Here is a 25416-nt window from a genome sequence, read left to right as displayed (position 1 = left end):
CAATGTCAAAAACATTATTTTATTTTTCTAGGATGAAATGTCCTATTACGTACAAAAAGAATTTGCCACAATTTGTTAAAAACATAGCAATCTATTGCCTACTGGTAGGAAAGTTCTTGCCGCAACAACTTTTAAATGAGTAAGCCCATATAGATTTATATATATGAGTAAGTCATACAGAAATACTGTGATGTGATGAGATGCAGAATCATTTTATAATCCATTAAAATGTAGAATTTTTGCAGCAGCACAGTGCATACAATATGTAACATTTTTGTAACTAAAGGACAAAATAACCTGTATTTAACTTCCATTTTAATATTTTAAGCAAAAACTTTGTTTCCATATTGAGCAATTAGTCTCTTTAGTTTGTAAGCATAGGTTTAAGTGACATCTTTATGTACAAAAAGGAATGAGCTTCATTACATAAAATTAACCCAGACAGAAGAACCTATACACCTGAGCCTGTAATAAGAAAGAATTGGGAACTGTAGCAACATCTTTCTTTTTAGAAACTAAGGTCTGGGAAAGGTTTTGCATAGCAGGGCAACATTGAACAGAAGGAAACTTTTAAAAACAGTTAACTAGGTGAATTCCAGAACTTGGTAGGTCAAAGCTGATATGAATTAGTGCAAAATCTAGGAAAATTTTTGCAAAGCTGCAAAATCTAAGTGTGGCAGATTTCAGAGAAGCCATTGTTACAATGCAGAAAATACAATGCAGACAGAACACGGAAAGGAAAAACATGCAAAATACACCTTCCTGTGCTGTTTCCACTGTCTCCCCACTTATGCTACTGTTCCTTACATAGGACAAACTAACCCAACCAACAAAAAATTCACAGAGGATGAGATCATTTAAAAAATGCCCTTCATACAATTTCCGTAGCTGTCTGTAACTGTTCATTTGCCTGGAATCACAGAAAAGTACAAGCCAAGGCGATGTGCATTATGCCCTATTACCATCATCATCGGTTTGATCAATCGATCAACTGATCAAGTGATGCAACAGCATTAGCACCCCTGGAGATTTTCTCTGACATGGTAACAATGGACTGGGAATTACACAACAAAGGGCCACTACTGCCCTGGAAAATCTGGGTCTAATCAGATCCTTCTGCCTTTCAGCCCGGGAAACCCCTCCCTTTCCCCACAGAGGCTGACAGATAACCATTAGCGCACAAAGACACCTCCATCTGTGGGAGAAAAATTATCTCCATTTATTTTGTTTCATATACATCCATAGTTGAATTTTAATACAAAAAGAAAAAATTAGAATCTGACAAATGTTTACAAACAAGATTACCTTCAAATAGATTTTGTCATTTTAGCCTGGTGCAGAGGAAAAGACAACTGTACTGATATATTCAAGGCAACAGAGTCTGTACTCTAGGACCACTTAGCCCAACCTTTCTGCAAGCTTAATTTTTGTCTACCATGAACAATAAACTCATTGTTGATTCCCAGTTGTGTGTGTGTGCACATGTGTACATAGCAGCTCCTTTCATAGAAAGAAAAGACATCTAGAGGTCATCTTGTACTTTTACCTACAGGAATCATGATAAGATACAGGATGGATTACATGTAACTGAGGCTGGATTTTATAAGAAAAAATAATTAGCTGACAAATGAGGGCAGCAATAAAAAAGCGTCTTTTTTGCAACAATAAATAAATACAGTCAAAAGTTTTCTGTGAGACTCTAAACCAGCTTCTTCACTGAAGAGCAGACGTGGCATTTCCATGGAGCTACACTTGACCCCATAGTATCTTTTTTTCTTGCTTTCTTTTTTTTTTCAATAAACAAAGTTTTCCCACTTCTGCCACAATAGTAAAACCATTTGATCTTGACAAGATAATGGTGTCGTTGACTTTGCTTTTCCCTTGTCCGTTGGACAAAATTGGCCAAGAATATATTTAGACGGTTATGACCAATAAAAACGAAGTTTAGGTCAAGTCTTGTCAGGATAACCTGACTAAAAACATCTGGCTCCTTAATTTAAAATAGTTCAGACAACCAGATTCTTGCTGTATTTTATGTTAACACGCTGAACTTTAAGAAGCTGTAGACTGCAGTTTGTTGTTATGAGACCTACAGAATACAGAAAAAAGGGAACAATTAAGCACCCTTCATTTTTGAAAACAATGATGCTTTATGTGGATGCCAAGGTCAGCCAGTCTGGGGGAAGCAGCCATATTCTTTCATTCATCCTTGGCAAGCAAATGTAAGAGAACAATTAAATTTTAAGCTTAAACTGTTAAACCTTTTCACTGTACACTAACATGATAGATCACTGGAAAAAAGCCAGTATTTAAAAAAATATATATATATGTATTTGTCTGATGAAGAGTACAACATTCTTAACCAATGGGACAAATAGAGACATTTAAAAGAAGCATTACCATATTACCATTGAATAAAAGGTATGTGCCTGTTTATTTACATTGATTTGGGAAATATGAAGGGAAAAATTATATTAAAAGAGAAATAATTTTTTTTTTGGTACTGGGGATCGAACTCAGGTCCTTGCGTTTGCGCAGCAGACGGCGAAACCACTAAGCTAAATCCCCAGCCCGAGAAATAGTAATATTTTTAAAAGCACATTTTTCTATTAAAGCCCAAGAAAGTCTTTCTAGTTTCACAGTTTTATTCACAATTTTCATTAGTAAACCAAATTACTGTACAGTTATCAGGACTAAGTCAAAATACTTTATATTGTAGTAGTAGATAAATACAGTATTGCAAGAGTATACAATTTTTAAATACATTGCTCAACATGGCTGCTAGAATAAATTTTCTGCCAATATACATCTTTTTAACATTAAAAATTATATTAACCAATCTTATTTTGGAGGGGCAATTTTTAATTAGGTAACCACGTGGTACAATAAACAGTGACCTCAACATCCAGTTCTGATTCCAGTTAAAAATTCAGACTAAAGATATCACAATCTGTAAAAGAAAGAATATGGATGGTATAAATGATGAATCTTAACAAAGTACAGTAATGAAAATAATGTACAAACAATACTGGAGATCATAAATTAAAAATGAAATATGGCGGAGATAAATAAATCAAGTTTCAGCGACTGGCTATTTAATGTTTCATTCTGCCTTAAACCTGGAAATATCAGATATTCCCTAAAAAGGCAAGAGGGAGTTGCTTTTATATAACTCTCGACACTGCAATTTATTTAAGCACAATTGACTCAACTTCTCTGTTTATCTCCCATGTTCTTGGAATGAAACTCAAGTATATAAGAAGCTACATAAAATAGGTGGTAAGAAGTCCTAAGTGGCTTCTTTGGATGAGGGCATAGCATTGAGAGTGCTCAGCACACAAGAGGCCCTGTGTTCAATCCCCAGCAATGACCCCAGTCCCCAGAGCGTGAAGTGGCCAGTTTACTGCACTCACCCAGCGGCTAGGCCCCCACCTCCCTCCTCAAATTCCTTTGTTTTGCCACAAGCCCTAGGAATGACAGAGGGTTTCCTCTCTTTAATCAGCAGCTGCCACTCACCCTTGGCACAAATCAGAAAGTGCAAAGTGGCTCGCGATGAGAAAGTGTGCGCTTGTGTCTTTTTTCACTCAACCTGAAGTCCAGGAGCCCTGAGATCAAGTAATTTCATTTTCAGTTCTTTGGCTAGATTTCTTACACTGTCGTTTCTTGTTTTATCAATTTTAAGTTGTTAAAATCCTGGTGCGGCAAATGAAAACTGGGCTCATTTGACTATTTTCCCACCTCTCATTTTTGAGTCCAAGTTTTATTTCCTTATAACTTAAAATTATGTTTTTATGCTTTGTCTATAGGTTGATTCTAAAAACTGAAGATCAATGTTATTCTTTGTAACTATGTAAAATTTTTTTCTCCATACCACCTAAGAAGGAATTCATGTATACCTTTTAATTTTTTATGGAGTTTCTGTCTTTTCTGATCCCTTAAATTCTTTGGTTTAATCACTGTCTTATGCTTTTCTATCTTAAACAAATTATCTAATGTATGAATCATCCTGCCTTGGGAGAGCTTCAGGCTCCTATTCCAATTTGGACAACCTGCTGTGTAGGCCTGCTATACAAATGTAACCCCTGGTTAGAGCAATGCTCATTGCTTTTTGCTTCCTGGACCTACGGTCTTATTTCTCTATTTGCTTCCTTATTTTTGCTACAGTACATATCTTAAAGAGAACTTGCCAAGAAAGAATCCCCTTTCCTTACATTCAAAAAACTTAAGTGCCTCTACATTTGTTTGGCTTTACGCAAATAGAAAGCTGAGGAAAATTTTTTTCCTCAAACATTTGGGTTTATTCCTCTATAGTCTTTTTTTTTTTTTTATAATTACGGTTCACTTATTTTTTTGTCTTTTTTCGTGCAGGGGGTCGAACCTGGGACCTTGCGCTTGCGAGGCCGGCGCCGGAACCACTGAGCTAAATGCCTGCGCCCCTCTATAGTCTTTTAACATTCCATATTGTAGTAGAAAAGTCTGGCACCAGTCTAACTCTTAGTATTTTATAAGCTGTTTTGTCCTCTGCAGAAAAGCTTCATTATCCTTGGCATTGTGGAAATTCAACAGTGATGGATATAGGGTGGATGTTTTCCTAGTTGTCCACTTGGTTATCATGCTAATCAACTGTTCTCCTCTACTTCCCACAAGAATGTAAACTCCATACAGGAGAGGGACTTCATTTATTTATTGCTAAATTCCTACTGTCAGCACACAGCAGTTCTCAGTAATTATTTGCTGAATGAATTTGTTCTTTTGGACTTAAAGTATTATAAAGTATTGTGTCTCTCATTAGCTCAGGAAAATTTTCTTATATTATTATTATTTTTCGGTACCAGGGATCAAACTCGGGTCCTTGTGCTTGCTCATCACACTGTGAAATCACTGAGCTAAATCCCCAGCCCCTTATTATTATTTTTTTAAGACAGGATCTCACTACGTACTCCAGGATAGCCTTGAACTCACTATGTGGCCCAGGCTGGTCTCGAACTCACAGCTAGGTTCCTGCCTTAGCCTCCCAAGTGCTGGGATTACAGGTGTGCACTACCACACCTGGCTTACATTCGTTTTGTGGTAATTTCCTGTCTTCTCCATTCTTTCCATTAAATGAATATAGGACACTAAAACATTTTTTCTTTCATAATTTTCATCTCCTTTTTTGTTCTTTACATTGGGAGAGTTATTTGATTTTAACAACTTTATGGTTTTTCCAATGATTCTTTCTTCTTCTCAGATTACTCTTTATTTCATGATATAGATGCAGTGTCTTCTAAATTTTCTCTCTGCACATGAGTTAAAAGATTTTAGGGAGAATTTGTTTTTTTTAAAAAAATCTATGTTTCTCTGGCATCTATTTTTCTGCTCTACTCTGATGTTACTCTTTCACACTGCAGGCTTTCCTTACAGGTCTGGCTGTGCCTGGGGGTCTGTTAACACTTAAAAAGTCACTCCACTACTACGGGTTCACCTTTTTGATTCCTTTATTAGTTCATTATTTTTAGAGGATTTTATTATGCTAAGTCCCTTTTCATTTTAAGTTTGACACCAAATGAATTAACATATAGGAGTTGCAGACACGGGAAACTTATTAAGAGGTTTGGTAAAGTTCCTCGGTTCTTGGTCATTAGCCTCCCTGCCTACTCTTCTTCCTTCCTTGACTATAGTTTTCTATTCCTTTACTGGCAAGGTAACTTCATATGTCACCTGGGATTGTGTTTCATTTTTATATTATGTAAACCAACTCTAAAATACAGTTCTTGGTAACTATCTTGCTATAGGAGAAAAAGACCAAATACCCCAAATATATTCCTTGGAGGGAGGAAATTTACTAGGTAGAATGTTGACTTCTTTGGCAGCCCAGCACTGGGGATTGTACCCAGGGCCTGCTACAGCCCAGTCAAGAGCTCCACCACTGAGCTACAACCCCAGCTGAGAACATTCATTCTTATACCTGGTATGGAATCCCTTAGGAGCTCACAGATGCCCAGGCCTCAGTCCAAGGTCTACCCAATCTGAATGCCTATGGATAACTGAACTCATGGGTTGGTGGACAGGGTATGGTGAGTAATGAATTTCAAGGTTAAAAAATGGTGGTGATTATCACAGAAAAGGAAACCAGGCTTCTGTGGGAAGAAAATCAAGGGCTTGAGGGGGCTGAGGTTCAGAAATGGAAGGGCACAAAGGTCACAGTAACTACATTCCATGCAAAGTTACTCAATATTTTTATGTCATCAGATGTTCAAGGAAAAGGCCTATGGATTTAAAGTCTAGCTTTGCCAGGCCGGGGATTTAGCTCAGTGGTTTCGCCGCCTGCTGCACAGGTGCAAGGACCCAAGTTTGATGCCCGATACCAAAAAAAACCCAAAAAAACCTCCAAAGAAATAAAGTCTAGCTTTGCCTACAGAACACATACACAGAAAAACAGACACTTTATGATTTCAAAGATAGAGCACACATAAATCAAGGTGCCTAAATCCCCCTCTTTCTGGTCTTCCCCTTTAGATGGTCATTCTACATTTCTCCACTCCCCTACAGGATGTAAACTGAAGGAGAGCAAGAGGTCTCACTGCTTGTATACACCACAGCACTTCCGACAGCACCTGGCCTTTGTGAGCATTCAATAGGTGCTCTCTGAATTTTTTCTGGTAGCAGGGATCAAACTCAGGACCTTGTGCTTTCGAGGCAGGCGGCAGAACCACTGAGCTAAATCCCTGACCTGCTCTCTGCATTTAAAAAAATGATTTTTGGGCCAGGGATTTAGCTCAGTGGTTCCGCTGCCTGCCTTCCAAGTGCAAGGACCCGAGTTCGATCCCTGGTACCAAAAAAAAAAAAGATTTTTGGGGCCGGGGATTTAGCTCAGTGGTTCCGGTGCCTGCCTCGCAAGCACAAGATTCCGAGTTCGATCCCTGGTACCAAAAAAAAAAGAAAAAAGATTTTTAATTCTAAGTAAAAGGCCAGGCAAAAACAGACCCAGTAATTTCTCATTTAGTGAGCCTCTCCACTGGTCCCTGTTAGTATATCATAATACCAGAGTGTTAAATTTATGGTTCAAATTTACCATATGCTGCATTGGCTGATTCCTCAGATAGGACAGTAAAAGTTTAAGAAGCGGAATTAATTCAGAACACTGAACACATCTGCTCACCTGCTAGCCTTGAATCCTTTCAATTTCTGTACAAAGAATGATTCAAGCACTTCTGCACACTGGTAAAAAGGTGAGTCACTTGGATTGTAGTAACGACAGTTATCAAAAATTTTGGTCATATCTGCCACAAATTCTGTCAGCTTTTCATAATATCGTCTTTGTACTCTTTCTTCCATGGTGGCAAGGTCTTAAAAACATAAAATGCAAAACATTTTCAAAGCTTTAATGTTTTCCAGTATAAATACATGCTGCAATTTTGACTATCTAGTATATTTAATTACAGTCCTGGAACCAAGCCCCTTTACTACTGGAGACTATTTTGTACTTCACAAAGAACATACTAGCACTTTTCCAACTTTTTTTTTTTCAGTACCAGGGATTGAACTCAGGACCTTGCACTTTCGAGGCAGGCATGGTGCCACTGAGCTAAATCCCCAGCCCCTTTCAACACTTTTTGATTAGGGTTCTAAAATATAAATCCAGGTTGCTATTAAAAAGATTCTTTTATTTTTAGTTTATTACACAGAACAGGTCTTCATTCAACTGGTTGGAAATAAAGGAAACCATGTAAATGGGATCTAGGCATATCTAATTATGCCACATTTTCACATGTAAACAAGCATAATGTATATACAAAGAGAAGGCGGAATCTAATTTATGAACAAAATTTCTGTACAGTGGTTTTACAACCCTCACAATAGACTTTAATAGAATCATTTTGCTTCTTTATCTATTCCCTACTTCTGGCCCCCTCTCCCAATGGGGTTTGAACCCAGGGAGCACTGAGCTATGTCTCCAGTCCTTTTTATTAATTTTGAGACAGGTTCTCACTAGCTCACCCAGACTAGCCCTGAACTTGCAATCTTCTTGCTTTAGCCTGCTGAGTAGTTGAGATTACAGACATGCACCACCATGCTAGCTCTATACTCAATTTTATTGTTTCTTGATATATGTGACAAGTGATACTAATCACCCATGGTAGAAATGATATAGTCTACTAAAAAAAAGTCAAGGAAAAATATTAAGAAGCTATGAATACAAATACTGGTGGGCTGGGAATTTAGCTCAGTGGTTCTGCTGCCTGTCTCACAAATGCAAGGTCCCGAGTTCAATCCCTGGTACCCAAAAAAACAAAAAACAAATACAAAAAACTGGCAAGTAACAGTACCAATAGGATACAGAAATAGTAAAAATCATTAGGGTGGCAGGCAGGTGTAATATTGTGAAATATATGCAGTCTGTATCCCATTTCCCAACACATAGCTCCCCCCAAGTCCTCTGAGAGGCATCTTCTGCATGCTGATGAGATGCTTGGTGGCTAGGATCCCTAGGTAGTTTCAAGGTGTGGAGGGGCTGGTTACCAGGAAGACCAGGGCATGATTAGAGGGCTAGAACCCTCTAGCTCTCAACCTTTGGGGTGGAGAAAAGGCTGTCCATCACCAATTGCCAGTGATTTAATTACTCATGCCTGATAGTGAAGCTTCAATAAAAACTGGATTCTAAGAGCATCCAGACAGCTGAGCTTGTGGAGTTCTTGCTGGACGCCATGCCCACAGAAGCCATGCAAGCTCTGCAGCCCTTCCCCACATGCTGTCCTAACAATCTTTTCATTTAATCCTTCTCTGTGTCCTCTGAATAGACTTATAACAAACTAGTAACCCTAAGTGTGTCCCTGAGTTCTGAGCCACTGCAGCAAAGGGAACCCAAGGAAGAGGTTTTGAGAATGCTGAGGTAACTGTTTTGTTAACAGGCCAGTGTTACAGTTTTTAATTTCCATTAATTTGGACACTGAAAAGTGTTTCTCTGACTTTGTATATCTTCACTAATTTGAATTTTGTTTTGGTACCAGGGATGGAACTCGGGTCCTTGCGCTTACGCAGCAGGTGTTGAAACCACTGAGCTAAATCCCCAGCGCACTAGTTTGAATTTTTTCAGTGGGAGTTTCCTATTCATGTACTTGGCTCACTTTTGTCTTGGGATACTCATATTACTGTCATTGTTATTTAAGGGCGATTTATGTTCTAACAATAATTTAAAGTTATGTGTGTATGGGGGGTGTTACTGGGGATGCAGCACAGGGGTGCTCTACCACCGAACTGTGTCTCCAGCCCTATTTGTTAAATAAATAAATAAGTTGGCCAGGCCAGGCTTGAACTTGTAATCATTCTGCCTCCGTCTTCCCAGTGTGGGATTACAGGTCTGTGCCACCTTGCCCAGCTAATTTAAGCTTTTACAGTGATTATTTTTGTTATACAGTAGTTAACAGTGGTAAATGTTACACCGTACACCTTGGTGATATCTACATTTGTACATCAAACGTATTACTTTTGAAATACTTTCAAAGATTAAAAAAAACTTCCCTTTAAAAGTGATAAACCCCAGTGTTATTTATTTACTTTTGCAATCCTGGGTCTTGAATCCAGGGCCTCACACTAAGCAAGAACTGTACCACTGGGCTATATACACAGCTCCCTCAGTGTTTTCTGAGTGCAGAAGAAAGGGTACAGATATATATGTACTACTAGCGGAAACTGGATCAGATTACTGAAGTATAATTTGAGAGTTTTTTTTAAAGCCAGAAATTCTAACTCTAGGAATTTTTTCTAAGCAAACAAACAAATGAAGGTAGATGCATGAACCAAAGATGAGCACTGTCATGTTGGCACTACTAGCAAAAACCACACAGAAATTTAAAAACTCTTTAATGGGGATGATTAAATAAAGTGTTCTAATTTTATTCAATTAAAAATGTTGCATAGCATGGTTAAGGCCCGCATTCCATCTGTAGCATACAAAACAAAACATAATATAGGTCTATAACACACCTCTGATATGAAAAAGTACTAAGTCTACCGTACTTATAAAACATGATATTTCAAATAAACTTATTTCCATTTATGAAATAAAAGCTACTGTTGTTCTTGATGGTTCCTTCATACCCCTAAAGAAAACTTCTGTTTTTAATCTATATCATTCCAGACATTTTCTATGCATTTTTTTTTTTTTTTGGTACCAGGGATCGAACTTGGGTCCTTGTGCTTGCGCAGCAGGGGGCAAAACCACTGAGCTAAATCCCCGGTCCCTCTATGCATTTTTAAACACTTTTACGTACCCTAACAAAATAAACAGTTGTCCACTGCTTAACACCTAGGTATTGTTCTGTCAGTTGCATTCTCTCCCATTTGTCTCACAATTCTATATTATCTTTATGTATGTACCTACATAGTACATACATGATGATGTTTACCTTTTTTTTTTTGGTACTGGGGATCAAACTCAGGACCCTGAGCTTGCGAGGCAGGCGTAGCACCACTGAGCTAAATCCCCGGCCCTACCTTGGCTTTAACAAAAGCAGGGAAAAAAAAAAAAGGAAAACAATCTAGTCAATTTTGGGGGCCAGGGATTTAGCTCAGTGGCACTGCACCTGTCTCACAAATGCAAGCTCGTGAGTTCAATCCCCACCCCACCCCCAAAAAAGTGAAGATCTATTCAATAACTAAACCATAAATAGCCACTGAAATCACTTTTTTGAAGATGACTGAAACACAGAAATATTTTCATTTACCAACCCATCTCAATTTTTAATATGCATATGAGAACAGCAAAAATCACAGCTGTCTCCATGGAAGTGGCTTCTTGATTCAGTGAATAAAAGGTTAAAGGTGCCTTTATTTTCTCATTATTTCCTAAATTTTCTACAATTGGATTATTTTTATCAGCACAATTTATTACTTTATTTTAACAAACAATCCCAGGTGCCTTCTAAAGAAGACTGCTAAGGGTCGGGGATTTATCTCAGTGATTTCGCTGCCTGCCTTGCAAGCGCAAGGTCTCGAGTCTGATCCCTGGTACCAAAAAAAAAAAAAGAGAGAGAGAAGAAGAAGATGATGAGGACTACACAAATCTGAAACATGTACAGTTTGTTTAGTCTTGGACATCAGGAGGATGGAGGTCCCATAATGACACTTTGATCAGTGATGGTCCCCATATAGGACAGGGTTCCAGAAGGCTGTCTCAGCTCACACTAGTAAGCTGTGTGCATCTACACTCATGATGCTCATGCAATGAGGACATCGCCTAACAATGCTGTTTCCAAAATGTAGCCTCACTGCCAAGAAACACTGGACTGTGTGATTTTTGGTTTTAACCAAAATCTCATTTATTTCCTCTTCGTGATTCCCCTTTTTAAGTTGCCATCAAACAAAAACCCTTCCCATCTAAAAACTGATAGCTTTTAAATAATTCCTTTTAGAGATATATTATCCTTAAATATAATCACTTAGAGCTGTTCATTTAGAAGTCCAATGCATTATCCATCGCACCATGGAGCCACCTATGTAACTGTTTAATACAATCAGTTCTAGCTGTAATTTTTTTTTTACCAACTTCTTCCTGGGAAATAAGTCTATATTTTCTTGGATCTCTACTGTGGATCCATTAATTTCACTCTCCTTCTGGAAAAGATGAGGAAGAGCTGACTGGGAAGGATGAGAAAGTTGGACAGAACCCAACTTATAGATTTCATGCATGCTTTTATATAGCTGCATAGTACTCCACTCACATCATTTGATGTAGCTACTGTATGGATAGCAATTTATTTCATTTCCAATGTTTTTGCAGTTATACATACTGTTGCAAATAATACATACTTGTGCACATGTACATCCTAAGAAATTAAACTGCTGGGTTCAAGGGCATGCACATTCAAACGGTGATACTCCCGATTTACCTCTCATTGTGACAATACCAATTTATATTCCTACCAGCTGTGTTCTCGATATCCTCAGGATATATCAATTATATGGATGATAAATTATCTCTTCCTGAGACTGCTGAAAAAACTTCATATTCAACTCCAGTACTTACCCATGGGCTCCTTAATAACACCATAATAATCTGGTGCGTCATTAGGGTCTACTGGCTCAAGGAAAGGCCAGGCCATCTTATGAGCCTATAATAAAAACAAGTACCATTACTGTCAGGTGGAAATACTACGTCTATTTCAGTTCTCCACTGAGTTACCATATCAAGAAACTCTTAAATTCCAAGTCAGTTTTATATTTGAGAGGTGAAGTTTAAAAAAAAAATTTTTACTCTCATGTTTATTCTCTTGTGGAATGCTAGGTTTAGTATTACAATATGGTTGTCTAAGCTACTGAAATGTGACAAATGTCCATGCCAATGTCTAAGTGCTGCAAAACAGTGTTTAACTATAAAGACTTGAAATAAACACTTGTAATTGTATAGGTGAGTTCTGATGGTTTTTAAACTGATGCCTATGTGTATGCCAGCCACAAACCTTGGGGAAGTTTATTACCTGTACACTTATATACAAATATATCCCATATGTGTGTATGCACAAGGCATGTATTAATTTATATTTGAAAATTATAAAATTATATATACATACACATACATGTTTATCTGTACCCACCCTCACCACTGAGCTCACTTCTGTAGCACTAATGAGCTTCATGCCCAATTATTATTGCTGTTCTATATAACTCCATGGTTTTAGTGTCAAAATGATACACCTTTTTGGGTGCAGGATAGATGTTTGTGCATATAGATATGTGTATTTGTGCATGTTTGTGTTTATACAGGAACTGTTTCTCCCCTTTATGGTTCAGTCATGCATTATACCAATAAACAGTCTTTTCACAATAGTTTTGGAATTCTAAACCTACTTTTGGAAAACTGTGTTCACAGTTACAAAACATATATATGATCAAAACCTATTGAGTACATATGTTCTTTAAATCTGGCTATATCCTGGGCTGGGGATTTAGCTCAGTGGTACTGTGCCTACCTCGCAAGCACAAGTTCTTGAGTTCGATCCCCGGTACCAAAAAAAAAAAAATCTGACTATATCCTAGCCATTAGACAAATTCTTTTTTTTTTTTTTTTTTTTTTTGGTACTGGGGATCGAACTTGGGTTCTTGCGCTTGCGAGGCAGGCGGCAGAACCACTGAACTAAATCCCTGGCTCTATTAGACAAATTCTTAAAAAAGCAAAACACTCTTAATAAGATGTTACGGTAACCTTAACTATACCAGTACCTGTACTTAGAATAGTTGATATTATATTTTAAAAGTTGACAAAATGATGTTAAAGATTTTAAAAACACTACGCATCTGCATTAAATATATAAAGGTTTTCACTAAGGGTCTGGTTCAGTTCATTGTCTAACATTTTTATGTACCAAGATTGACTAATATCCTAGTCATTATTCTTAGTCTTTAAAGAGAGACAAAATTCTTTATACGAGATGATTTCTGCTCTAGTCATAGATCGCCTAAGTTGAGCTCACCCTATGATAACAGTTCTCTAAGGCTGGTCTGAAGACTGTGGGGTGAGAGGTGGAGCCCTAGCTTAAGAGTCATGAGAGCTACACTCTGTTCCTCCACAATGACCTGCCTCTGAGTGACACTGGCACCGTAATCACTTCTGTACAGCTGGGCAGGCAGGGTCAAAGTGTGGAATGGTTACCACCCTGGGTAATGTGGTAGTAGGAATGTGACTGTTAAACATTCAGCCATATATTCGAATTCTGATTCTCAGCTCTTCCAATTCTGTGATTTTGTTTTTTGGTTTTGGTACTGGGGATCAAACTTGGGACCTTGGGCTTGCCAGGCAAGCAGCAGAACCACTGAGCTAAATCCCCAGTCCCCAATTCTGTGATTTTGATTACAACAGGAGAAAAGTTGCAGCTGAGTGCTCCATACCAATTATTTCTCTAATACTCCCCAATCTTGCAAACCATGTGCACCTGTTTTTTATTTCTAACAAAGAAGGGAATAACTAGGATTTGATCAAACTGTCACCCAATCTATGGCCACGAGATAAAATCTTTTTTTTTTTTTTGAGATAACTTTTTTTGGGGGGTGGTGGGGGAGGGTACTGGGGGACTGAACTTGGGACCTTGTGCTTGTGAGGCAGGCAGTGGAACCACTGAGCTAAATCCCTGGGCTGAGATAAAATCTTTAGAAACAAAAGTTTAAATTCAAAAAAAACCTGAGTCCTTTAACTGAAAGTGTTAGATAAACAACAGATGAAGTAGTGTGTGGAAATGCTATATCTCATGCCACTGACATGTGAAGGGATGAAGTTTGTTAAGTCCTCCTCAAAAGCTGGAGTCAGCAAAGAACCAGATAACTCAAAGGGAAGTTCAAATCTTGGAGGTGTTTTCCAAAGCCAAGCAGGTTGATTTCACTTTCAAATGCCGCACAGTGGGTTCTCACCTGTAAGGAACGCAGCACCCTCTTCAAGCCCTCATAATCTTTCTCTGTCAGTGGTGTGAGCACTGTCATGGCATCCTCTGTCGACTGGCACTGTGGACAGACATACTCATCAATGAGCTCTGCCTCACTTTGCAAGATGCCAACGCAGCGCCCATGGTACCAATTCTGACACCGATCACAGCCAATATAAAATCTGTAAGATCCGAAACGAAAATGTGAATCCAACACAGATGAGATAACATCACTTATAATTTGCTTTAAATAAAACATGCAACTAAAAATTTGCTAAAGCTGGGATATAAAAGTTTTATTATTATGGTTGTTTTAATACTTTTAAGATTGGCATTCCAATGTGTTTAGTATTTCTGATGTTAGGAACAAGCAGTATAAGTTTACTAAGAGCACTGTGTGTGTATATATATATATTTTTGGTACCGGGGATTGAACTCGGGTCCTTGCGCTTGCACAGCAGGTGGCAAAACCACTGAGCTAAATCCCCGGCCCTGCACTGTGTATATGGAAAACCAATTTGAAGAAAAATGCAAAACATTTTAATTCATTTTAAAGCTCAAAACAAAATGAAGCCAAAAATCTTTCAACTAGTACCATATCAAATGGGAGTTCAAAATCCTATAAGCTAATAACAGTATCAGAGCTTGTACCAAAATTAGTGTTCTTCTAACCTACAATAAAGCACCAATTCAAACACTGATAAAGTCCAAACGAGTCAGGCTATTTTAATCTCATTAATTTCTATGTTAAAATATTCAAGAATCAAATCTACCATTAAACCACATTTCCCCCCAGTGCATCTCAAGCATTCACTATGAAGCAACATAAATTTTGAAGGGGAGGTAAAGAGGGAAAAAGAGAAAAAAATGGAAAGGAACTTGTAATGTAAGTGTATAATATATGCAGAAAAATATCTTTCTTTTTATTTTAAAATAACCAGTCAGAGCAATTTGGCTTCCTACATTATTAAATATGATGCTCTTATCAGAACTCACTGTGACTCATCATAAGGTGTTCTGCAGATACAGTACAATTCCTCACTGCTGCCCTCTTGTGCCCGTTTACAATCATTACAGATGTACACATCCATTTTCTTAGCCTCCTTTTCTGTGATGCCAACACATTCTCCATGATACCAGTTAGTACAAAGATCACAGCCAATATAGAACCTAAAAGTATTCACAATGAAAATGACAATGTGATTGTCATTTTGAGCTGCATGGTACTTAAATCTGTCTTTCCTGCCCTGATTCACTTTCTTACAGAGTAATTTTCTGCAATGAGTCAGCTACACATCCTAAATCCAACCATTCTACTCCTGGAAAACTACAGCATCTGACACTGTATCAAGTGTGGAAACATAAAGTCACTCACATCAATTTCAACAAATACACTGTTTAATGAAATATGGATCTTTAAAAATATACTAGAATTTGAAAAAATAAACAACACACTGATGGTGATGTCTTCCTAATGAATGTGTGCAAAACTATAACAGGCACAAAAACCAAAGCCAAAGAATCAAAGACTTACATCTGTCAAACCTATTCCACAGAAGCCATTTCAATATTAGGGCTATTTCTTAGATAGGTTTGAAAATGTATCTCACAATTTAAATTTGAAAACAAAGCAAAGCGCAAACACCAAGTAGAAGTTACACTACAAGAAACATGCAGGTCAGCCAGGTGCAGAAGATAAATGGTCAAAATATGATATGAAGAAGAAAACTAAGAAAAGTGCATGTAGTAATTCAACTTCTGCCAAGCTTTCTAAATAGAATTGGAATTTAATCTTATTAAGATCATCTCTCATAATGATTAAAACATGGGCCAATTTTTCAGTTAATAAAATGTGTGTAGACAATGTGGAAAGTAGACTGGTTAATTAACTAGAATCCTAAAGGAAATGCTTCAATTCAAAACCAGATATGCATGGTAGGGAGAACAATGTTAGGAGTTATCTAAAGCCCTGAAAGGTTCTGTAGTATCTAGCAAATATGAGTGTGTGATGGCAAGTAACCTCTACAGTACCAGCCAAGTGTGGGTGCATAACGGTAGCCAACCTAGAGGCTTTTGTAATACAGGCACCCTAAAGACAAAATCAGAAGTATCTCTGTAATGAATGTAGTGTATATTGAAAAGTGCTGATACACAATGCAAAGAAATGCCATGTCAGAGTCATAGCTAGAGTTAGTGTGAATCTCAAGGGAACCTGACTGGCTTTCAGACACTACTGGCATCTTGTTCTAACACATTTCTTGGTAGAACAGTGATGGTGAATATCTTAAGAGCTTTCAATAACAGCCAGCCAGCTGTAGCACGTGTGTCATAGATTTGCCACCACTGACACAGAAGAATGGAAGTGGTCCTCAAGCTACAGAGTGACCTGCATCACCAATGTGAGGGAATAATACATGGTCTTAAGCTTTAACTTATTACCAGAAACTTTTGTATTTCGACAACTGCCACACGCTATTTCCTGTGGGGACCTTCTGAGGTATTTTTGTATGTTGCCTCTTCAGGGTGGTGGGGTGTATGTCCTGGAAGTAAGTTCAGGACTTGTACTTAATTTCGAGTCGCTCTTACTAGATTCCCAAACTGGGCTGTTTAGGTATGAGAGATTACAAAATACTCCTAAACATACTAACTCCTTCCAACTAGAACAAGAAGTAAAAAAATCTGATATACTGAAATGTTAATAATGGTAAACTGAAAAATATGAAATATCTACAAATTAATGAGGCAATTTCAATACAATGAGAACAAGTACAGGTGTACTTCATTTTACAAAACTTTGGCATTCTAAAACAGTTCTGTGTGAAATTAATTTCTGTGATTTGAATGAATACTTTCAAAAGGTCAAAGAAGCCTTATCATGCAAAGAAATTCCACAAGCAGATCATTTTATGAAGAAGAGTAACTTTTGTTTGAGCAATCAGTATGTTTTGCTTAAAGTGAGGCACACCTGTAACAGACTAAGGGAAAAATCGGTTAATAGGGTTCCACTTTTTAAATTATGTGTAATTTTTAATGAGATAAGACAATGAAAAATGATGACGATGCCTAAATTGATCTGTGTTCAACAGACAGGTGAGCCTATCAACAAAAAGTTTTCATCTGGCACTTGCAAACAGACCATAATTTGGACAAGGCAGTGTCAATGTTGTCACTTAAATATCATTAGAGATCACAATTTTATTTTATGCATCAATCAGGCATTTGTTTAAGTAAACATTAGGCATTTCCAAATCTGAAAGATCATTAAAAAAAAAATCAACAGTATCAAACTTTTCAGTACTATAGAAAATATTTGGTTAATGATGGCTTTAAAAAGCTGGCCTACGTCTTGATGTTCAAAATAGAAGTTAAATACTTAGTTCAATGATAGTGATGACCTAAATAAGTAAATAAAACTACATTTATGGACTGTCTTGAAAATCTTGTTTTAAAAAAAAAAAGAAAATCTTGTTTACATCACAAATACAATTGTCAAAAACAGTTTCCAGCTGCCACGCTTATCAAATATTTGAGTTTTGTAGTTGAAAAATGAGTAGAAGAAACACTTTTTTTTTGCATATTTCTTGCTTTTGTCGCCAAGAGTAGGAATGCTGACAAAAACATTAGGTTGCAGAACTTCAATACAAAAACACAAGAGCAAGCCCCGCCCCCAAAAAACCTATCAAACCACCTGGAACCAATCCAGTTTGAAGCCTCTTGCACCATACATATTCAGATAGATTCTAGGATCTAGAGATCCCAGAAAGGAAACTCTCAACTCTGGGCTTCAACAGTTAATATACCACCTTCTCCAGTCAGCATTACTGATTGACTTGGAGTTGATCCAGAGAAAACAGAAGAAAGCAAAAGAGCAACAGAAAGCTTGTTTTTGACAGAAAAGAATATAATGGAGGACATACAAGACTTGTGAATACATGAAATAGCAAATTTTACTTCACTGCTATCAAGATTAAAAAATATGAGATGCAAGACCAGAAATGAAACATTATTATCCTCACACTAGATTATTTTCATTATTATCATTATCAATATGCTCATTTTCGTCAAAAGTATCAATGTAACGCTAATCTTAAAAAAAAAATAAACTAGAGCTCAAAAAGATCTACTCACTTAGATTCATCATAAGGCGTTTTACAAATACAGTAAAGCTTTGTGTCCTTCTTAGTTTCTTTTGAGGTAGTAGAGATCATTTTCTTCTTCTTGGACTTTGAGCTGGCGTCTTTCTCCTCTTCTCGCTTCCTCTTCTGGGAAGCGGCAGGCAGCGGGGATGTGGGGAGGGCCGAGTGCTGCAGAGCAGGCGTGGAGGGGGGTGAAGGTGGAGTGGCTGGAGGGGGCACTGCTGTAGCCAGAGGGGGAGAGGGTGCTACTGCTGCACTGGCCTGTAGCACCTGCACCATGTCTTTTTCTTTCTTTATTTTCAGGTCTCTCTTCAACTCTTCCTGTTGTCAATTAAAGACAATACAAGAATTCTGTAAATGAATGAGCTGACCAGGGGCTTTTACATTACTCCCACTTGCCATAGCAGCTCCATGGTTCAGCCTGACGTGAAAGTCTTAGTAATTAATTCTACACCCGAGTTTTCCTGCTTGCTTCATCTTTGTGGTACTGGGGATTGAATCCATGCCCTCCTGCATGGTTGGCGAGTGCCCTACCACTGAGCTATATCCCCAAGCCCCAAATTTTCTTTAGCCCATTAAGACAATCAGAAATAGAAAATGAAGATTATACAATGAGAAAGCTGCTAGATGTCTTCAAAGGAGACCTGACTGAAAGATGAATGTGTCTATACAGAATGCGCCTTTCTGGCTTGCCCTTGTCCTGTCCTGGTGATTTCAGTAGTTGCTCAGGATGGGATTCCAAGTGTCCACACCTACCAGTTGCTTCCTTTGCCCCTCATTCTTGTCTTAAGGAAGACTGAACACAAACTCAACATAGGTTTCAAAATGCAGCTTGACTATCACAAAGCAGAATGAAAGACAGTTCCTATTATGTTTCTATGTTATGTTCCTACGTTCCTATGTCTAGATTTTAAGGGTTAGGAAGAGCTAGGTGGCAAAACAGTTTTCTCAATATAGGTTCTGAAATAAAACCCTGACTCTTTCATGTGAAATACCCTTTAGACACACTTTTGCTGCAAATTCTTGGAAATAACGACTAAAGCAAATTGTATTATCTCAGAGAAACCCACTGGGATTGACACCCATGAACAAACATGGTGCAAGCAAATAAAAATCTGAGACATTTATAAATTTCTACAATAATTTAAAATAACAAAAATACTTCAGATATATTTTCTTCATCACAATTATTTCCTTTCAAAATTATATATGGCTTGGGCCAGGGATTTAGCTCCGTGCCACCACGCCTGCCTCCCAAGTGCAAGGTCCTGAGTTTGATTCTCGGTGTGGAAAAAAATATTATATAAGGCTTAAGAATAATTTAAACAGGGCTGGGGATTTAGCTCAGTGGTTTCACCGCCTGCTGCGGAAGCGCAAGGACCAGAGTTCAATCCCCGGTGCCAAAAAAAAAAAAAAAAAAGAATAATTTAAACAGTCCACAAATTCTTTGAATTTTTTTTTTTTTAAATTTTGTGAGACAGGGTCTTGCTATGTAGTTCATCCTGACCTTAAAATTACTATGCAGCCCAGGCTGGCCTCAAACTCACAGCAATCCTCCTGCTTTAGCTTCGTGAGAGCTGGGATCACAGGCATTCACCACCATACCCAGCTGTCCTTTCAAGAGTTTTTACAGAAGCCTGAACTGATTTTTTTTGCCTCTTAAAAAATAAAAATTAGGGGTGGGGGAAAAGAAAAAAGGAAAAGGAATAAATACGAGAAAAGGAAAAAGTGGAAACAAAGTCTTTGCAAATAGGGAGGGCTGGAGGGGTTGAAGGGAGGGCAGGGGAATGGAGAAAAAATAAGAACCAAGACACATCATGTAAAGGTGCAAATTCCCAATGATGAATGTCATCATATTGCATACCTAAAATGTACCAATAAACTTAATAAAAAAAGAAATTAAAAAACAAAAAAGAAAAAAGCATACCTACAATCCCACCACTGTCATTGCTTTTTCCTCTGATTTTTAATTCATATATTTACACATCCTCAATCAAGTTGAATTTGTAACTTTGTTTGTTGGGATTTTAAATTTTTCTAAACCCAGGTATATTGTATTATTCCTGTAATCCCAGAACTTGGGGGTATCAGGAGTTCAAGACCAAAAAATAAAATTAAATGAAAAATAAATAAATAAATATCCCACTGATTTTTGGTGCTATACTGAATTGGAATAATTCTTTTAAAAATGGTGAACATTTGTTTTTGTTTTTTTTTTAAGGATTCTAGCTACTAAGAGGTTTAGCGAGAGGTGTCCCAAGTCTTATATTCTTACAATGGAACACCACATAAAAGTAGAGAAACAAAATCCTGATTCTTAAAAAGCAACATGTTGCTGGGGATTTAGCTCACTGGTTTTGGCGCCTGCTGGGCAAGCGCAAGGACCCAAGTTCGATCCCCAGTACCAGAAAAAAAAAAAAAAAAGCAACACGTTCACAACTTATTTTTCTGCCCCTGTTTTTGCTGTTATGGTAGTTTCACTTAAATTCTAGAGACACAATGAATCTTCCTAGTGAGAAAATGAATAATAAGAATAATTTAAATGAATATGTAGAGCTACAGGAATTTGACAGCTTCTAAAACAGAGATATTACGTATAAGTACATGGGAAAAGAAAAGAAAGAATAAAACAATTACAAGAATTTGTTACAGTCAAGACTCTGGCACTTAGAAAGTTAAAACCCCACATCACAAAAACTCGAAAACCCAAGCAAGCATGGTGGCACATGCCTGAAATCCCAGCACTCAGGAGGCTGAAGAAGGAGGATTGCTACAAATTTGAGGCCAGCCTGAACTACAAAGGGAGACCCCCTGTCTCAATACAACAAACAAACAAACAAACAAATAAACAAACCCACTCCAAAATTCTAACAAACGGACAGGTGTGGTGGTGCACACCTGTAATCCCAGCATTCTGGGAGAAGGCAGGAAGAATACAAGTTTAAGCCCAGACTGGGCAAATGAATGACTTAAAAGGGCTGATAATAGAGCTGAGTATAAAGGCCCTGGGTTCACTGAAATTACCAGGAAAAAAAAAAAACTAACAAAGAAACACAAATGGTCCTGGTTTAATGAGTCTACTTTCTCTGTCTAGAGTCTAGAGCACTGGTGGCAAAGCTATGGCATGCACACCACAGCAGGCTGTTTGTATCACTGAAAGCTCTAAAAGGTTTGTCATTACTGTTCTAGACAGTCTTGTGAGAAGATAAGCAATGTGACTAACTCAAGAGCCCTTCTTTACTGAAAAAGAGGCTGAATTTCTTCCTAGGGAAGGAAGTAAATCTTGAGTTTCATTTTCCTAATTTATGTTATATGTTTACAATGTCATAAGATGGAGTTTAGAAACATCAAAGAGGTCAAGATAGTGTCGTGGTGCACACACTTTGATACTCCTTACTCCTGTAAAAACATACCAACAATAGTAAAATATGAAAAAGAACAGCTGGGCGTGGTGGGGCATGCCTGTAATCGCAGCACTGGGGAGGCTGAGGAAGGAGGATTGCTGTGAGTTCAGGCCAGCCTGTACATAGTGAGACCATGTCCCCAAAAAAAGAGCGAAGTGCAAGGCACAGGCATGCTTGAGTAAGACATAAATATAGGCCCCGGAATAGGAATATAAACTGAGCAATACTAAAACTGCAGGCCTTACTTACACTCCATATTCAGAACTAGGAAGTGGTAGCCAAACTACAGCACTGAGAGTTCTTCAGGATAAAGGGCACTGAACGTGATTTGTATCAGCTGGGTGTTGACAGCTGGCTTTCTGCTAGAAGGTAAGAGTTGACTGGGCTAACTGGGCTTCAAAAAAGGAAGCAAAAGCAAAACTTTTCACTCAAAATAAGTTTGCAAAACCAAGTGTCAAAAAATGAGAACATGCTGCCACCTACCTCAAAAGCGCAAGGTCCCGAGTTCAATCACCATACCAAAAAAAAAAAAAAAAAAAGAGAACATGGAATGTAAAAAAAGATAAAAAGGCCAGAGATTTAGCTCAGTGGCTCCAGCACCTGCCTTGTAAGTGCAGGGTCCTGAGTTCGATCCCTGGTACCAAAAAACAACAACAACAAAAAAAACCCAAACCAAAACAAAACAAAATGAATTCATTACAGAAGAAATTAATTTCAAATATGACAAAAAATTGTAATAAAGGTGATATAGTTAAAGAGCTAAATGAAGGAGTAAGTTCTATTAAAAAGTGAACAAGAACTTATTTTATCAAAAACAAGCATATGGTAAAGGCAGAGGGCTACAGAAGACGGAGTACTATATTTAGGAGAGTGTAACTTTTCTGTACATACTATACTGGCAGCTTATAGACTTACGAAATTTACATCTAAATACAGAATGACCTATTGTCAATAACAATAGGTCAATATGGTTCATCAATTTGAAAAAAGTGACACAGTAATGCAAGCTATTCATAATAGGAAAACCTGTGTGAATGGGAAGTATATGAGGGTACTGGACCTCTGCACTTGTTTTTCTATAAACAGAACTGCTCTATAAATAAAGCCTATTTAAAAAGAAAGACAAGCAAAAATAATGTAAGAGTAGATAAAGAATCAATCTCAAGGGCTGGGAATTTAGCTCAGTGGCACCGCGCCTACCTTGGAAGCGCAAGGTTCTGAGTTCAATCCATGGTACCACAAAAAAAAAAAAAGACTCAAATCTCATAACCTTATAAACAGAAAGTAAAATCATTATAATTTAAAACTGGGGTGGTGGTGGCAATAGGGTCTAAACCCAGGGCCTTTACACTGAGCTACATCGCCAATACTGTTGCTCATTAAAAAAAAATTTTTTTTTTGAGACAGGATTTTGCTATGTAGTTCAGGCTAACCTTGAACTCACCATGTAGTCCAGACCGGTCTCCAACTTGTGGTGATCCTCCTGCCTCAGCATCCCAGAGAGCTGGGATTTAAATTTTATTCTTAAAATATGCCAGTTGATAGGTATTTGAAAGTTATCTTTCAAAGCAAATTAGCTTATTAACATATTAATTCTACCAGTTAATGTTGAACATTTTAATTTAAAAATTTTCATCCTCATTAGATTCTATTTCTATATAAAATGTCTAACATGAATACATTAAAAATAAAAAAATATAGTTTAAAATTACCTAAGAATGATAAGATAATGAAAAATATTATGGTGGAATTACCTTTTTTTGCATAGTACAGGGAACTGAGAGCCCAGGGTCTCTGCCCTGAGCCGCACTCCCAGTCTTGTCAGAATCAAACTGAGCTCATCTTGCCGTACTCAGTCCCCACAGTGCTGAGACGACAAGCATGTACCAAGGTGCCCAGCTTTACATTATTTTTATGTGTTGGTCAAAAAAGCTTCTTTGAAGAACATTTCAATGTATACAACTGGTTTGTTTATATATAAAGGTTGAAACTGCAAATATTTCCCTACTTTGTGCAGACTGGGGAGTAGGAATAGTGTGAGGTACCTTAAATGTCAAATAAATACTTGTTGAATGAACTGACAGGACACACCACACTATATGTACATTTTTTTGGGGGTACAGGGGATTGAACTTGGGACCTTTCACTTGCAAGGCAGCAGGCAGCACCACTGAGCTAAATCTCTGGCCCTATATATACTATTCAACAGCCTACTTTTATTTGTTTGAGCATTTGTCTTTGAGGATTTCTCCCAAATAAGTTAAAGCCAAACACTATCCACACTGTTTTGGAAAGTGGAAGTCCATTTTGTGGAGACTTCATGTATGTCACTCAGTGGCTCTCAGCCGGGCATGGCACTGGCACCTCCTAGAGCAGTGGTGATGGACCTGTGGCACATGTGTCACAGCGGGCTGTTTATATCACTGGAAAGACTAAAACGTTCACCAACACAGTCCTAGAGACTGGGAATATTTGTAGACAGTAAGAGACTATCCGTTTGTGTGTGTGAGTTAAAATGAACAGGCTGTTACTGGAATTTGGTACCCAGAGCCAAAGAGCTCCTGTTGAAAAAAGTTCCAATCTCCACTTTGTCAACTTGAGGCTGATTCTAAATTTTTGGTATCATTAGTACTTTAGTGAATGCCCTTATTGAATTAGCTTGCCTCATTATTTTAATTTCTAGAAGTGAAATTACAGAGCAAACAGTGTCCACATTTTAGTTTTCTAAAACATGAAAAATACACACTGATGAAATGTTCTCTAGAACCACACTGTATTATCTGCTAAAACTGATGTTTTAGCATGATATGGTGGTGCTCACTTGTAATGCCAGCACTCAGGGAGGCTGAGGCAGGAAGACTGCAAGTTTGAGTCCTGCCTGGGCAACATAGTGAGACCTCAAAATAAAAAAGGGCTGGATATGTAGCTTAGTGTGAAGGCCCTGGATTCAACTGTACTGACCAAAAGAAAAAGTGTATCACAGTTCCTGTTGCATGAGTGTAACAAGAGCAAGAAAAAGCTATGTCAGTATGTATGAATAGATGTCTTCTTCCATCTTTAAAATAACTTTCCCAAGAAAGTAACAGATTTATAATGCTGCCCTACAGAATCAGTTACAAGTTAGGGGGAATATTTGTCTTTTTAAGTGGGCATATTTTACTTTTTATATTTATAATATTATTTTGCAGATTTCATCTTTGTTACAAAACATGACTTGAGAAAACTTTTAGCATAGACAATAAAAGGTATCCCAACAGAGTACTAAACATTTTGATCAATGGATTAACCTCTCAGAGTGGCTAGAGAATACACTAAAAACACACTCTTAAAAAACATAAAAATACACTTAGAAAAGCTTTGTCTTGCTTCAAAAGGTGTGCTTTTTAGTCAATATACTATATATACGCAAATGTAAATTCTGGGGTAAAAAAGGCTGGAATTTTAGGCTTAACCAAATATTCAAGGCAAGAAAGAAAAACACTG

The 25416-nt window shown here is 37.6% G+C and overlaps 1 protein-coding gene across 19 annotated transcripts in view; it reads right to left on the bottom strand.

Annotated features, from left to right (window-relative positions):
• Bptf (bromodomain PHD finger transcription factor) overlaps positions 1-25416 on the bottom strand; it is a 137743-nt gene continuing 112327 nt past the window's right edge. For 9 of the 19 annotated variants that reach the window (XM_087208205.1, XM_087208206.1, XM_087208210.1 and 6 more), the window contains 6 exons: positions 18522-18850; positions 15390-15563; positions 14383-14575; positions 12008-12092; positions 7142-7328; positions 1-2089 (listed from right to left, as the gene is read on the bottom strand). In XM_087208205.1, the coding sequence (XP_087064331.1) occupies positions 2053-2089; positions 7142-7328; positions 12008-12092; positions 14383-14575; positions 15390-15563; positions 18522-18850 (1005 nt within the window). In that variant the 3' untranslated portion in view covers positions 1-2052. Of the gene's footprint in view, positions 2951-7141; positions 7329-12007; positions 12093-14382; positions 14576-15389; positions 15564-18521; positions 18851-25416 lie in introns of all 19 variants that reach the window. The other 10 variants (XM_087208209.1, XM_013067618.2, XM_013067619.2 and 7 more) reach the window with 3 other exon arrangements.

The sequence above is a fragment of the Heterocephalus glaber genome, unplaced genomic scaffold (genome assembly GCF_053883595.1).
Source record: "Heterocephalus glaber isolate CG9 unplaced genomic scaffold, H.glaber_assembly_v1.0 deba00000937, whole genome shotgun sequence".
Lineage (NCBI taxonomy): Eukaryota > Metazoa > Chordata > Mammalia > Rodentia > Bathyergidae > Heterocephalus > Heterocephalus glaber.
This window is presented reverse-complemented; position numbering and strand designations above follow the sequence as displayed.